Raw genomic sequence first — 14,642 nt, forward strand, 5'->3', positions numbered from 1 at the left:
ACCACCTCCTCAGGCAAGCAATTCCAGATTCTCACTGCCCTAACAGTAAAGAATCCTCTTCTATGTTGGTGGAAAAACCTTCTCTCCTCCAGACGCAAAGAATGCCCCCTTGTGCCCGTCACCTTCCTTGGTATAAACAGATCCTCAGCGAGATATTTGTATTGTCCCCTTATATACTTATACATGGTTATTAGATCGCCCCTCAGTCTTTTTTCTAGACTAAATAATCCTAATTTCGCTAATCTGGGTATTGTAGTTCTCCCATCCCCTTTATTAATTTTGTTGCCCTCCTTTGTACTCTCTCTAGTTCCATTATATCCTTCCTGAGCACCGGTGCCCAAAACTGGACACAGTACTCCATGTGCGGTCTAACTAGGGATTTGTACAGAGGCAGTATAATGCTCTCATCATGTGTATCCAGACCTCTTTTAATGCACCCCATGATCCTGTTTGCCTTGGCAGCTGCTGCCTGGCACTGGCTGCTCCAGGTAAGTTTATCATTAACTAGGATCCCCAAGTCCTTCTCCCTGTCAGATTTCTGAGGATATTGTCCCAGTCTACCAGATTAAGGGCATCTCTAAGCTGTTCAAACTTTGCCTTCCTAAAGTTCAATGTTTTTGTGACTCCCTGACAAGTCCCCCTAGTGAAAGACAGGTGAAACTGCACAATATTGTGGTCGCTATTTCCTAAATGCCCAACCACCTGCAGATTTGTTATTCTGTCAGGTCTATTAGATAGTATTAGGTCTAAAAGTGCTGCTCCTCTGGTTGGATTCTGCACCAATTGTGAAAGATAATTTTTCTTGGTTATTAGCAGAAACCTGTTGCCTTTATGGGTTTCACAGGTTTCTGTTTCCCAGTTAATATCCGGGTAGTTAAAGTCGCCCATAACCAGGACCTCATTATGGGTTGCAGCTTCATCTATCTGCTTTAGAAGTAGACTTTCCATGCTTTCTGTTATATTTGGGGGTTTGTAACAGACCCCAATGAGAATTTTGTTACCATTTTTCCCTCCATGAATTTCAACCCATATGGACTCGACATCCTCATTCCCTTCGCTAATATCCTCCCTTAAAGTGGACTTTAGACAAGACTTTACATAGAGACAAACCCCTCCTCCTCTCCGATTTTTACGATCCTTTCTAAACAGACTGTAACCCTGTAAGTTAACTGCCCAGTCATAACCCGATGTTTACTCTGGTTACCATCGTTAAAGTAAAAAAACAAACACTACATACTTACCTACCGCTGTCAGTCCTCGGCGCTCTGCTTCTCTGGTCTGGCTGTGAGCACAGCGGCCGGAAAGCAAAGCGGTGACGTCACCGCTCTGCTTTCCGGCTGCCCGGCGCTCACAGCCAGACCAGAGAAGCAGAGCGCCGAGGACAGACAGCGGTAGGTAAGTATGTAGCGTTTGTTTTTTTTACTTTAACTATGGTAACCAGGGTAAACATCGGGTTACTAAGCGCGGCCCTGCGCTTAGTAACCCGATGTTTACCCTGGTTACCAGCGAAGACATCGCTGAATCGGTGTCACACACACCGATTCAGCGATGTCAGCGGGAGAGCCAGCGACGAAATAAAGTTCTGGCCTTTCTTCCCCGACCAGCGACATCACAGCAGGGGCCTGATCGCTGCTGCGTGTCACACTGGACGATATCGCTAGCCAGGACGCTGCAACGTCACGGATCGCTAGCGATATCGTCTAGTGTGACGGTACCTTTAGAGATATTTCATCTACTATGACTGACAACCCAACCTGTATATCATGTCGGAGAGGTTGTCACAACCCTGCCGCATTATGGCCACTGCTGGTATTATTATTATTTATTATTATAGCACCATTTATTCCATGGCGCTTTACATGTGTGGTATAGTAATAGAATGCGGATGTGATCAGACATTACTCCCACACTGATTAGGGACTACTACTAGTGATTAGCGAATATACTCATTACTCGAGATTTCCCGAGCCTGCTCGGGTGTCCTCCGAGTATTTTTTAGTGCTCGGAGATTTAGTTTTCATCGCCACAGCGGGATGATTTACATCTGTTAGCCAGCATAAGAACATGTGGGTTTTGCCTGGTTGCTAGGGAAACCCCACATGTACTTATGCTGGCTATCAGATGTAAATCATTCAGCTGAGGTGAGGAAAACTAAATCTCCGACCACTAAAAATTACTCGGAGGTCACACGAGCATGCTCGAGAAATCTCGAGTAACGAGTATATTCGCTCATCACTAATTACTACAGTAATAACTATTCATGTACGAGGAGCGATCCAAAAATAATGATAATCGGTTATTTCTATTGCACACAGAAATTAAAATAAAATGTTTTCTTCTCTCTTAGGTACCCACTAGTCCAGGAAAAAAAAAATCACTTAAATAGACCATGATTCCCGGGAGCTACATTCATTTGAATATGAACTGCCGAGGAGTGAACATCAAAATGGAAAAAAACGAGCTCAGAGCTGTCATCAAATACCTCTGCTTGAAAAAAATGACTACGGCTACGTTCACACTAGCGTTCTGCTAGTGTGCGTCGCCTTAGCGTCGGGCGACGCAGCGGCGACGCACGCGTCATGCGCCCCTATGTTTAACATGGGGGACGCATGCGTTTTTGTGTGTTGCGTTTTGCAACACTTGCGTCTTTTTTGCCGCTAGCGTCGGACCAAGAAAACGCAACAAGTTGCATTTTTCTTGCGTCCGATTTTCGGCAAAAAACGACGCGCGCGTCGCAAAATGCAGCGTTTTTGCGTGCGTTTTGCCGCGTTTTTGTGTGCGTTGCGTCGCCGACGCAGCGGCGCGCAACGCTAGTCTGAACGTAGCCTAGCAAAGACATACACAGCGACTTGGTGGAAACATTGGGGGACTCTTCTCCTCCATATTCCACAGTTGCATGCTGGGCAAAGGAATTTAAGCTGGGAAGAACATCGACGGAAGATGAACATCGTGAAGGACGCCCATCTACGTCCCTCAATGAAGAAAACATGAAAAAAGTTGAAGAAGTTGTATTGGCAGATCGAAGAGTGAATATCAGGCATGTAGCTGAGGTCACAGGGATCTCATATGGCAGTATTCAACGAATCCTTGCAAAAGAATTGCATATGAGAAAGGTCTCCGCGCGTCGGGTGCCAAAAATGTTAACCGACGAGCAAAAGAAGAAACGAGTTGACATTTCAATAGCAAATCTCGAAAAGTTCCAAGCAGACAAGGAAAATTTTTTGTCACGTTTTTTGACCATGGACGAGACCTGGATCCACCACTTTGATCCCGAAACTAAACAACAATCGATGACGTGGAAACGAGCCGACGAACCGACGCCGAAGAAATTCAAAGTGTCAAGCTCAGCAGGGAAGGTTATGGCGTCCGTTTTTTGGGACGCTGAAGGAATTATTATGGTGGACTATTTGGAGAAGGGAGCCACTATTGCGGGCTCCTACTACGCAGAACAAATAAGAAGATTGCGGGTGGCTATCAAGGAGAAAAGGCGCGGCAAACTGCGGGCTGGAGTGCTGTTTCACCAAGATAACACGCCGGCTCACAAAGCTGCAGTTGCCATGGCTACCATTCAAGAAGCTGGCTTTGAACTGGTGGAACACCCCCCCTATTGGCCAGATCTAGCCCCCAGTGACTTCTTTCTCTTTCCTCGGCTCAAGGAACACCTCCTGGGCAAGAAATTTGATGACAATAGCGACGTGATAACCGCTGTTGGGGATTTTTTTGAGGGTCAAGATCAAGAATTTTTTTCTTAGGGAATTCTAAGTTTAGAAAAGAGATGGACTAAATGTATAGACTTGTTAGGAGACTATGTAAAAAATTTTTTTGACTATATTCATTGTGTTTAGTATTGATTATCATTACTTTTGGATCGCCCCTCGTATTACTGATGACAGCCTGTGCATCATGTTTGAGAGGTTGTCACAGCTATTTCCAGAGATGGACATCATTAAATGGAACCTGCCATTAGATTCATAACGCCAACCGTGAGCAGCATTAAATCAGTGATTGCAACCAGGCATATTTTTTCTCTGAAACGCTCCGATGTATCAGAGAAAAGCCCATCGGAGACTAGAGAGAGACCAGACTAGCCTAGTGACGTTTTCGGCCAGATTAATCTTCCCCACTCCGATTGACAGGTCTCACCCTATGTACACACATGGGACAACAGAAAAAGACCTCCTCTCCCCTTGATTCCAAGGGTGGTAAAGAAGATCAAGTTAGAAGGGATTCCGGTCACACTGATAGCGCCGGACTGGCCAAGGCGTCCGTGGTATATATCTATGCAGATTGGCACTTTAAGTATAGCAGGTCTTTCCCTCCGGCAATGCATTTTGACAAAATATCCATAATTGGGCTTTAGAAATAGGTTATGTAATTAATTTTTTTCACGTATTTTAAGCCTGCTATTGCTCAATATCTGTACCACACATAGAACCAGTTATTGGATTGGAGGCATTCTTTACATTTTGTAATTGTATCTTGAAGTGATGAATTGTTTTATCTTACTTATTATTAATAAATTTCTATGTTTGAACCGAACATTCTGTGGCTTGGTTAATAACTGGTGAGGCCCTTTTTTTGTAGCAACAGCTATTCATCTATTACTGCCGACAACTACTGAGCCTCTATATCATTTCGGAGAGGTTGTCACAGACCCCCTCCCCCCGACAGCAGGGCAGCACAATGGACATTATACAGCGCAAACAGTGTATGCAATAATTACTTACTTTGTTTATTAGATTTGTTTGCAATGGTATGTTCCTTAGTCTCCTTCATCGCAATCTTCTTATCTTCAATCTCGTCAAAAATGGCAGAGAGATATTCCTCTGGAAGGTCCTTGCTGTCATTTATTCCTCGGTTCATTTTAATATATTGTTCTTTTGTCATTTTATTTTTCACCTATAAACCCAGGATTGTCAGCTCAGAGGTCAAACCAGAAAATAGACTGCACAGATTGTTGGAAATGAAGCTTACCTGTGGACTGTGCAGATCGGTGGTCAGCATGATAATGGAGTAGGCCAGGACATAGGCTGTGTCCGCACTGGCAAACAATGTCTGCCTGCAGGGGGAAAACACAATACAAGGGCTCAGCCGCCATAGCAAGGCAAATCTTATATGCTAGGATGTGAGTCAAGCAGCCGATCCTGGGGATGAAGTGACTACGACCTTACCCCTGATTACACTCCAGGTATCTTGCTGCAAATTTCTCCATAAGTCGGTCAATTTTCTGGGCTTCCCCCGGCAGACGGAAGCCTTCAAGGAACAGGCGTAGAGCAGACACAAAGTCCTTGTCGCAGAAGTCCAGCTGGTCCACGTAAGCGTACATCACTTCTCTGTTAAAGCGGTTGTTTTCTCCAAGAAACTCCCCAATCATTGTCTGAGTCAGAAGAAAGGTAAAAGTTAGACTTCGGAATTCCGCTGAGTAGTCAGGAGTCAGCGATGCGGCTGCTTTACAGATTTGCCTCTGCTCATCTCAACGTACAATAGATTTGTCGTAACAGAGTCAGGTCCTTTTGTTCTCAATATTGATGTGGGTCACAGATGCAAGACCCCCAGTATTCATAATATATAGCAAATAAGGGGTCATCAGAACCACCCCTTTAAAAGGCAACACTCCTACAGGGCTACAATGTGGGCTAAAAAAATTATGCCATTGGGATTAAAAATGTTGCGCTGTTTTGTTTTTTTTGGGATCTTTATCCTGCAGATAGAATGAGCTTACTGACATTCTCAGTTTGACAGTCTGTAACTCTTGTCTTTTTATTAACTCCTCTGTGCTGATTTATGACCACATTACAGAATTGAGCTGAACGTTGAATAAACATAAGAATTCACTTATGGGTTCTCAGTTAACTCAATCTTCAGCCAGCGAAGTGCAGGATAACAAAGGGTTCACATAAGGCAATCAATGCAAAATTGTTAATAAAACCCAACTGCAAAAATTATTAGTCCAAAATAGATGTATATCCTGTGAATATGCCATATCCCTTATATATGTAATATCATACAATCCCTTGTATATGTAATATCATACAGAGTAACGAGAAATGTCACATACAAAATCTAGACGATCCTCTTGGTGGAGAAACTGTGCAATGTCCTGTGGGGTGGCCCCCAGCATGCTCTGCTCCTGCAGATACTGGATTCCTCTCTTTGGTTTCTTGTTAAATCTGTGAATAATGAAGCAAAACCAGAATCAAAGAAGGAGAAAGCAGTTACATGCACCACACCTGTGGGACCAGATCGCTGCTCACAGCTCAATCCCGTGCTCAATAATCTCCTTCTGCTGTTTGATCACTTCAAACTGTTCAGGGTCATCAGGGACGGAGGACTGGGTGCTGCTGATGCCGGAGGAGGCGGTGGAGTCCAGAGAACTTGGGCTGCTCCGGTGACCCAAGATTTCTGGGGTCTTATTTTCTCCACCTTCAAAATCAGTGGATTTCTCTTGACCTGTAATAAAATAAAACTACAAATCAATAAAGAAAGAAAAATCTACCACCGCAACAAGGAAAACAGGATTTTTGGTTGCTTACCGTAAAATCTGTTTCTTGAAGCCTCCATTGGGGGACACAGGAACCATGGGTGTATGCTGCTGCCACTAGGAGGCTGACACTATGCAAATAAAAAAGTTAGCTCCTCCTCTGCAGTGTACACCCCACCGACTGGCATTATACTCTTCAGTTAGTGAGAAAGCAGTAGGAGATAATGAAACAAGGTTGAAAACCATAAACACAAACTTGAGAACTGTAACGTGAGAACAGTCATAGAACAGATAACAACAGAAAAACATTGGGAGGGAGCTGTGTCCCCCAATGGAGGCTTCAAGAAACAGATTTTACGGTAAGCAACCAAAAATCCTGTTTTCTTTATCGCCTCTCATTGGGGGACACAGGAACCATGGGACGTCCCAAAGCAGTCCCAAGGGCGGGAAAAACAGACTTCCATCAGGTCAGAGTCTCTTATTGCAAGAGAGCTTGGCTGAGTAGATTACACAAGAAGGAAAACACACAGCAAGTCAGCAGGATCTAGGAGCAACATGGCAGATGTGACAACCTACATGGTGAGCTGCAGCATGTGCTACATGTTCACAGATCGACCAGAAGAAGAATTAAATTTCACCTGTCAGAAGTGTAGACTAGTGGACCTTTTAGAAGAAAAGGTGCGGGGTCTGGAAGAAAGAATAGCAACTTTGAAACTCATCAAAGAGAATGAAGACTTTCTAGACAGAACAGAAGCATCTCTACTGGTCACAGAAGGTGAAAAAAGTGTCAGAGAACCTCCAAAAGCAGATGAGTGGAAGCATGTGGCCAAAAGAAGCAAGAAGACCATGGAGAAATCACCAACCACACAACTGAAGAACCGATATCAAATCTTTGTAGAGGATGAAGATGGCACACCTAAGGATGAAGCAATACCAGCAAGCAAAAAAGAAAAGGGCACACAGCAACAAGTGACAGCAAAAAGTACAGCCAAGAAGCAACGAAGAGTGGTGGTGGTGGGAGACTCACTACTGAGAGGCACAGAAGCAGCCATCTGCAGACCGGACATAACTGCAAGAGAAGTATGCTGCCATCCAGGTGCGATGATCAAGGATGTGACCGATAGGATACCAAAGCTCTTCAACTCCAAGGACGTCCACCCATTTCTTCTGATACATGTTGGCACCAATGACACGGCAAGGAAGGACCTACCGACAATCTGCAAGGACTTTGAAGAGTTGGGGAAGAAAGTAAAGGAACTGGATGCACAGGTAGTTTTTTCTTCTATCCTTCCAGTAGACGGGCATGGCACCAGGAGATGGAACAGGATCCTTGATGCAAACAACTGGCTAAGACGATGGTGCAGACAACAAGGATTCGGATTCCTGGACCACGGTGTGAATTACTTGTACGATGGACTCCTCGCCAGAGACGGACTACACCTCAACAAACCTGGGAAACACACATTCGCCAGAAGACTCGCTACACTCATCAGGAGGGCGTTAAACTAGAAGAAGAGGGGACGGGAAGAAAAACATTAGACTTGAACAAAGAAGATCCAGGAAAACATACTCAGAAGGGAGGTAAGAACATTTCTAAAACAATCCACAGCGAGGAGATTGGAACAAAACAAAATCCTCTAAACTGCATGCTCGCAAACGCCAGAAGCCTGACAAACAAGATGGAAGAACTAGAAGCAGAAATATCTACAGGTAACTTTGACATAGTGGGAATAACCGAGACATGGTTAGATGAAAGCTAGCTATGACTGGGCAGTTAACTTACAGGGTTACAGTCTGTTTAGAAAGGATCGTAAAAATCGGAGAGGAGGAGGGGTTTGTCTCTATGTAAAGTCTTGTCTAAAGTCCACTTTAAGGGAGGATATTAGCGAAGGAAATGAGGATGTCGAGTCCATATGGGTCGAAATTCATGGAGGGAAAAATGGTAACAAAATTCTCATTGGGGTCTGTTACAAACCCCCAAATATAACAGAAACCATGGAAAGTCTACTTCTAAAGCAGATAGATGAAGCTGCAACCCATAATGAGGTCCTGGTTATGGGGGACTTTAACTACCCGGATATTAACTGGGAAACAGAAACCTGTGAAACCCATAAAGGCAACAGGTTTCTGCTAATAACCAAGAAAAATTATCTTTCACAATTGGTGCAGAATCCAACCAGAGGAGCAGCACTTTTAGACCTAATACTATCTAATAGACCTGACAGAATAACAAATCTGCAGGTGGTCGGGCATCTAGGAAATAGCGACCACAATATTGTACAGTTTCACCTGTCTTTCACTAGGGGGACTTGTCAGGGAGTCACAAAAACACTGAACTTTAGGAAGGCAAAGTTTGACCAGCTTAGAGATGCCCTTAATCTGGTAGACTGGGACAATATCCTCAGAAATAAGAATACAGATAATAAATGGGAAATGTTTAAGAACATCCTAAATAGGCAGTGTAAGCGGTTTATACCTTGTGGGAATAAAAGGACTAGAAATAGGAAAAACCCAATGTGGCTAAACAAAGAAGTAAGACAGGCAATTAACAGTAAAAAGAAAGCATTTGCACTACTAAAGCAGGATGGCACCATTGAAGCTCTAAAAAACTATAGGGAGAAAAATACTTTATCTAAAAAACTAATTAAAGCTGCCAAAAAGGAAACAGAGAAGCACATTGCTAAGGAGAGTAAAACTAATCCCAAACTGTTCTTCAACTATATCAATAGTAAAAGAATAAAAACTGAAAATGTAGGCCCCTTAAAAAATAGTGAGGAAAGAATGGTTGTAGATGACGAGGAAAAAGCTAACATATTAAACACCTTCTTCTCCACGGTATTCACGGTGGAAAATGAAATGCTAGGTGAAATCCCAAGAAACAATGAAAACCCTATATTAAGGGTCACCAATCTAACCCAAGAAGAGGTGCGAAACCGGCTAAATAAGATTAAAATAGATAAATCTCCGGGTCCGGATGGCATACACCCACGAGTACTAAGAGAACTAAGTAATGTAATAGATAAACCATTATTTCTTATTTTTAGGGACTCTATAGCGACAGGGTCTGTTCCGCAGGATTGGCGCATAGCAAATGTGGTGCCAATATTCAAAAAGGGCTCTAAAAGTGAACCTGGAAATTATAGGCCAGTAAGTCTAACCTCTATTGTTGGTAAAATATTTGAAGGGTTTCTGAGGGATGTTATTCTGGATTATCTCAATGAGAATAACTGTTTAACTCCATATCAGCATGGGTTTATGAGAAATCGCTCCTGTCAAACCAATCTAATCAGTTTTTATGAAGAGGTAAGCTATAGGCTGGACCACGGTGAGTCATTGGACGTGGTATATCTCGATTTTTCCAAAGCGTTTGATACCGTGCCGCACAAGAGGTTGGTACACAAAATGAGAATGCTTGGTCTGGGGGAAATTGTGTGTAAATGGGTTAGTAACTGGCTTAGTGATAGAAAGCAGAGGGTGGTTATAAATGGTATAGTCTCTAACTGGGTCGCTGTGACCAGTGGGGTACCGCAGGGGTCAGTATTGGGACCTGTTCTCTTCAACATATTCATTAATGATCTGGTAGAAGGTTTACACAGTAAAATATCGATATTTGCAGATGATACAAAACTATGTAAAGCAGTTAATACAAGAGAAGATAGTATTCTGCTACAGATGGATCTGGATAAGTTGGAAACTTGGGCTGAAAGGTGGCAGATGAGGTTTAACAATGATAAATGTAAGGTTATACACATGGGAAGAAGGAATCAATGTCACCATTACACACTGAATGGGAAACCACTGGGTAAATCTGACAGGGAGAAGGACTTGGGGATCCTAGTTAATGATAAACTTACCTGGAGCAGCCAGTGCCAGGCAGCAGCTGCCAAGGCAAACAGGATCATGGGGTGCATTAAAAGAGGTCTGGATACACATGATGAGAGCATTATACTGCCTCTGTACAAATCCCTAGTTAGACCGCACATGGAGTACTGTGTCCAGTTTTGGGCACCGGTGCTCAGGAAGGATATAATGGAACTAGAGAGAGTACAAAGGAGGGCAACAAAATTAATAAAGGGGATGGGAGAACTACAATACCCAGATAGATTAGCGAAATAAGGATTATTTAGTCTAGAAAAAAGACGACTAAGGGGCGATCTAATAACCATGTATAAGTATATAAGGGGACAATACAAATATCTCGCTGAGGATCTGTTTATACCAAGGAAGGTGACGGGCACAAGGGGGCATTCTTTGCGTCTGGAGGAGAGAAGGTTTTTCCACCAACATAGAAGAGGATTCTTTACTGTTAGGGCAGTGAGAATCTGGAATTGCTTGCCTGAGAAGGTGGTGATGGCGAACTCAGTCGAGGGGTTCAAGAGAGGCCTGGATGTCTTCCTGGAGCAGAACAATATTGTATCATACAATTAGGTTCTGTAGAAGGACGTAGATCTGGGGATTTATTATGATGGAATATAGGCTGAACTGGATGGACAAATGTCTTTTTTCGGCCTTACTAACTATGTTACTATGTTACTAGAGGACTCACCACTGCCGCCTGCAGGATCCTTCTGCCTAGGCTGGCGTCCGCCGATGCGTAGGTATGGACCTTGTAAAATTTGGCGAACGTGTGGATGGAAGACCAAGTTGCCGCTTCGCAAAGCTGTAGGGCGGAAGCCCTGTGGTGCACCGCCAAGGAGGCGCCGACTGCCCGGGTAGAGTGAGCCTTAATCCCAGGAGGGGGCACTCTGTTCTTGACCCGGTAAGCCTCCAAAATTGCCATTCTGATCCATCGAGCAATAGTCGCTTTAGAAGCCGGCTGGCCTCTGCGCGTGCCATCAGGAATGACGAAAAAGGAATCCGTCTTCCAGAAAGAGGATGTTCTATCCAGATAAATCCTCACTGCCCTGACGAGGTCTAGCTTGTGCAACGATCGCTCCAGAGGATGAGTCGGAGCTGGACAAAAGGAAGGTAGAACGATGTCCTCGTTGAGGTGGAAGGTGGAAACCACCTTAGGAAGAAAAGAAGGTGGGGGTCGGAAGACCACCTTGTCCTGGTGAATGACCAAAAACGGAGGGCGGCAAGACAGTGCCGCCAGCTCGGAAACGCGGCGAATGGACGTGATGGCCACAAGAAAGGCCACCTTCCAAGATGAAACTGATAGAGGAATCTCCCTAAGAGGTTCAAAGGGAGAAACCTTCAAAACGTCCAGTACCAGGTTTAGGTCCCATGCCTCCACAGGGGCCCTGTACGGCGGGACGGCGTGGGCTACCCCCTGAAAGAAGGTCTTAACCTGTGGCCGAGAGGCCAAGGTCTTCTGAAAGAGGATGGAAAGCGCAGAGACCTGACCCTTCAGGGAACTAAGAGCCAGGCCCGAATCCAGTCCTGCCTGAAGGAAAGCCAAAAGAGAAGGCAGGGAAAAAACCATAGGCGGAACGCGGTTGGACTCGCACCAACGGAAGTAGGCCTTCCAGGTGCGGTAGTAGATCCTGGAAGACGAAGGCTTCCGAGCCTGAATCATGGTGTGAATCACCCGGTCCGAAAGGCCGGACGCTCTTAGAACCGCGGTCTCAACAGCCACGCCGTTAAACTGAGCGACCGAGAATTCGGGTGGCAGATCGGACCCTGGGACAGCAGATCGGGCCTGTCTGGAAGGCGCCAGGGAGCGTCCGCGAGAAGGTTGACGAGTTCCGCGAACCAAGCTCTCCTGGGCCAATCCGGGGCGATCAGGATGACCAGCACCCCTTCCGCTTTGATCTTCTTCAGCAGTTTGGGAAGTAATGGAAGGGGTGGGAACAGGTAGGGCAGTTCGAACTGTGACCAAGGAATGGCCAGAGCATCGACGCCCACTGCGAGAGGATCGCGGGACCTGGAGACGAACTGCGGAAACTTCCTGTTGATTCAAGACGCCGTGAGATCCACATCCGGAGTTCCCCATCGAAGACAAATCTGATGGAAGACCTCCGGATGCAAGGACCATTCCCCTGCCGCGAGACCCTCGCGGCTGAGGAAGTCGGCGGCCCAGTTTTCCACGCCGGGGATATGCACCGCGGATATCACCGGAACCGTTGCCTCTGCCCAAAGGAGGATCTTGGATACCTCGGCAAGAGCCAAGGAGCTCCGAGTCCCCCCCTGATGGTTGACATATGCCACAGCCGTGGCGTTGTCCGTCTGGATCCGGACTGGAAGGCCCCTGAGGATCCTTTCCCAATGGCGGAGGGACAGAAAGATGGCCCGAATTTCGAGAACGTTGATCGGCAGAGAAGACTCCTGCGGCGACCAACGGCCCTGAACCGTCAGGTGGCGAAAAACCGCACCCCAGCCGATCAGGCTGGCGTCCGTTGTCACCACCTGCCAGTGAACCGGAAGGAAGGACCTGCCCTGGGAGATGAGAGGTGACGTCAGCCACCAGTTGAGAGACCGCTTGACCCGAAAGGAGAGTCTGATCGGCCGATCCAGGGAGAAGACCGACCTGTCCCACTGAGACAGAATGGCTTGCTGAAGGGGTCGAGAATGGAATTGGGCGAAGGGGATCGCTTCCAAGGTAGCTACCATCCTCCCCAGAACCTTCATGGCCGATCGGAGGGAGGGAGGCCGAGGACCCTGGAGCAAGCGTATGTCCCGACAAAGGGTGGATCTCTTGTCCTTGGGAAGGAAGACTCTGGACTGACGAGTGTCGAAAAGCATGCCCAGAAAGATGATGCGCTGAGAAGGAATAAGGCAGGACTTCTTCCGGTTGACCAGCCACCCGAAACGGGATAAGGTGTCGAGAACAATGGACAGGCTTTCGTGGGCCTGAGCAAAGGACGGAGCCTTGATGAGGATGTCGTCGAGGTATGGAAACAGGACCAAGCCTCTGACTCTCAAGATGGCCATCAGCGCCGCTATGATTTTCGTGAACACCCTTGGCGCGGTTGCGAGACCGAACGGCAGGGCAACGAACTGAAAATGATCTTGTTGCACTGCGAAGCGCAGGAAACGGTGATGTCCGGGAAATATCGGAACATGTAGGTAGGCGTCCTGGATATCTATAGAGCATAGAAATTCCTGAGCCTCCATGGAAGCAATTACTGAACGAAGGGATTCCATCCTGAAGTGTCTCAGGCGAACCCTCCTGTTCAGCAATTTGAGGTCCAGAATGGGACGAACCTTGCCGTCTTTTTTCGGTACCACAAAGAGGTTCGAGTAGAAACCCGTGTACCGTTCCTTTTCTGGGACGGGAACGATTACCCCGGATTTGAGCAGAGAAGCGATGGCTGCAAAGAAGCCCGGAACTAGAGCGGGATCTCTTGGAGGACGGGATTGGAAGAAACGATCCCTGGGTCGGGAGGCGAACTCTATTTTGTATCCCGAGGATACAACTTCCCTGACCCATGCATCCTCTACTGCGGAAATCCAGACGTCCCTGAAACGGAGAAGACGGCTCCCCAACCTGGGAGTTGGGCTGGAGTCTTGCCGAGAGTCATGCGGAGGTGGATCTTCCAGTCCTGGGCCTGGACGATCCACCCTGGGAGAAACGAGGACGCCAGGACGGAGTGGGCCTGAAGGACACCGCCTTCTTCTCCTGACGTGCCTGTGGCCTCTGCTGCTGCTGGGAAAAAGAGTTTGATGCAGCGAAGCGACGAAAAGGCCGAAAAGAACGAAACTGCCGTCTAGGAGGAGGGCGGCGAGGTTTAGCCTGGGGGAGAAGAGAACTTGTACCCCCGGTGGCGTCCTTAATGATTTGGTCCAGCTGGGAACCAAAGAGACGAGAGCCCTGAAAGGGCAGACTAGTGAGGGACTTTTTGGAGGACAAGTCCGCCTGCCAGGCCTTGAGCCAAACGGTCCGGCAGATGGCAACGGCATTGCTGGAAGCCTGAGCCGCACAAGACGCGACATCCAGGGAGGCGGAAACCAGGTATTCACCAGCGTGGGAAATCTGGTTGGCAAGTTCCGCTAATTGCGCGGGAGGTGTCCCGTCCAGGATACCTCGCCGTAGATCCTTGGCCCATTTTGAGATGGATTTTGAAGCCCAAGTGGAAGCAAAGGCTGGACATAGCGCTGCTGAAGCCGCTTCAAAGGCAGATTTCGCGAAGGATTCTATAACTCTGTCGTTAGAATCCTTCAGAGACGCTCCGCCGGACAGTGGAAGCACCGTGTTGGTGGACAGCCTGGAAACAGGGGG

At 46.7% G+C, this 14,642-nt stretch overlaps 1 protein-coding gene across 1 annotated transcript in view; it reads right to left on the reverse strand.

Moving 5' to 3' along the window:
• The window catches only part of ARFGEF2 (ARF guanine nucleotide exchange factor 2), a 123,200-nt gene that overhangs the window by 63,398 nt on the left and 45,160 nt on the right, over nt 1-14,642 (reverse strand). Inside the window, exons 14-18 of the mRNA XM_069750827.1 lie at nt 6,255-6,450; nt 6,059-6,170; nt 5,172-5,377; nt 4,975-5,059; nt 4,728-4,899 (exon numbers count right to left, since the gene is read on the reverse strand). Coding sequence (XP_069606928.1) covers nt 4,728-4,899; nt 4,975-5,059; nt 5,172-5,377; nt 6,059-6,170; nt 6,255-6,450 — 771 coding nt within the window. The remainder of the gene's footprint in view (nt 1-4,727; nt 4,900-4,974; nt 5,060-5,171; nt 5,378-6,058; nt 6,171-6,254; nt 6,451-14,642) is intronic.

This window comes from Ranitomeya imitator, chromosome 2, assembly GCF_032444005.1.
Source record: "Ranitomeya imitator isolate aRanImi1 chromosome 2, aRanImi1.pri, whole genome shotgun sequence".
In the NCBI taxonomy this organism is placed as follows: domain Eukaryota; kingdom Metazoa; phylum Chordata; class Amphibia; order Anura; family Dendrobatidae; genus Ranitomeya; species Ranitomeya imitator.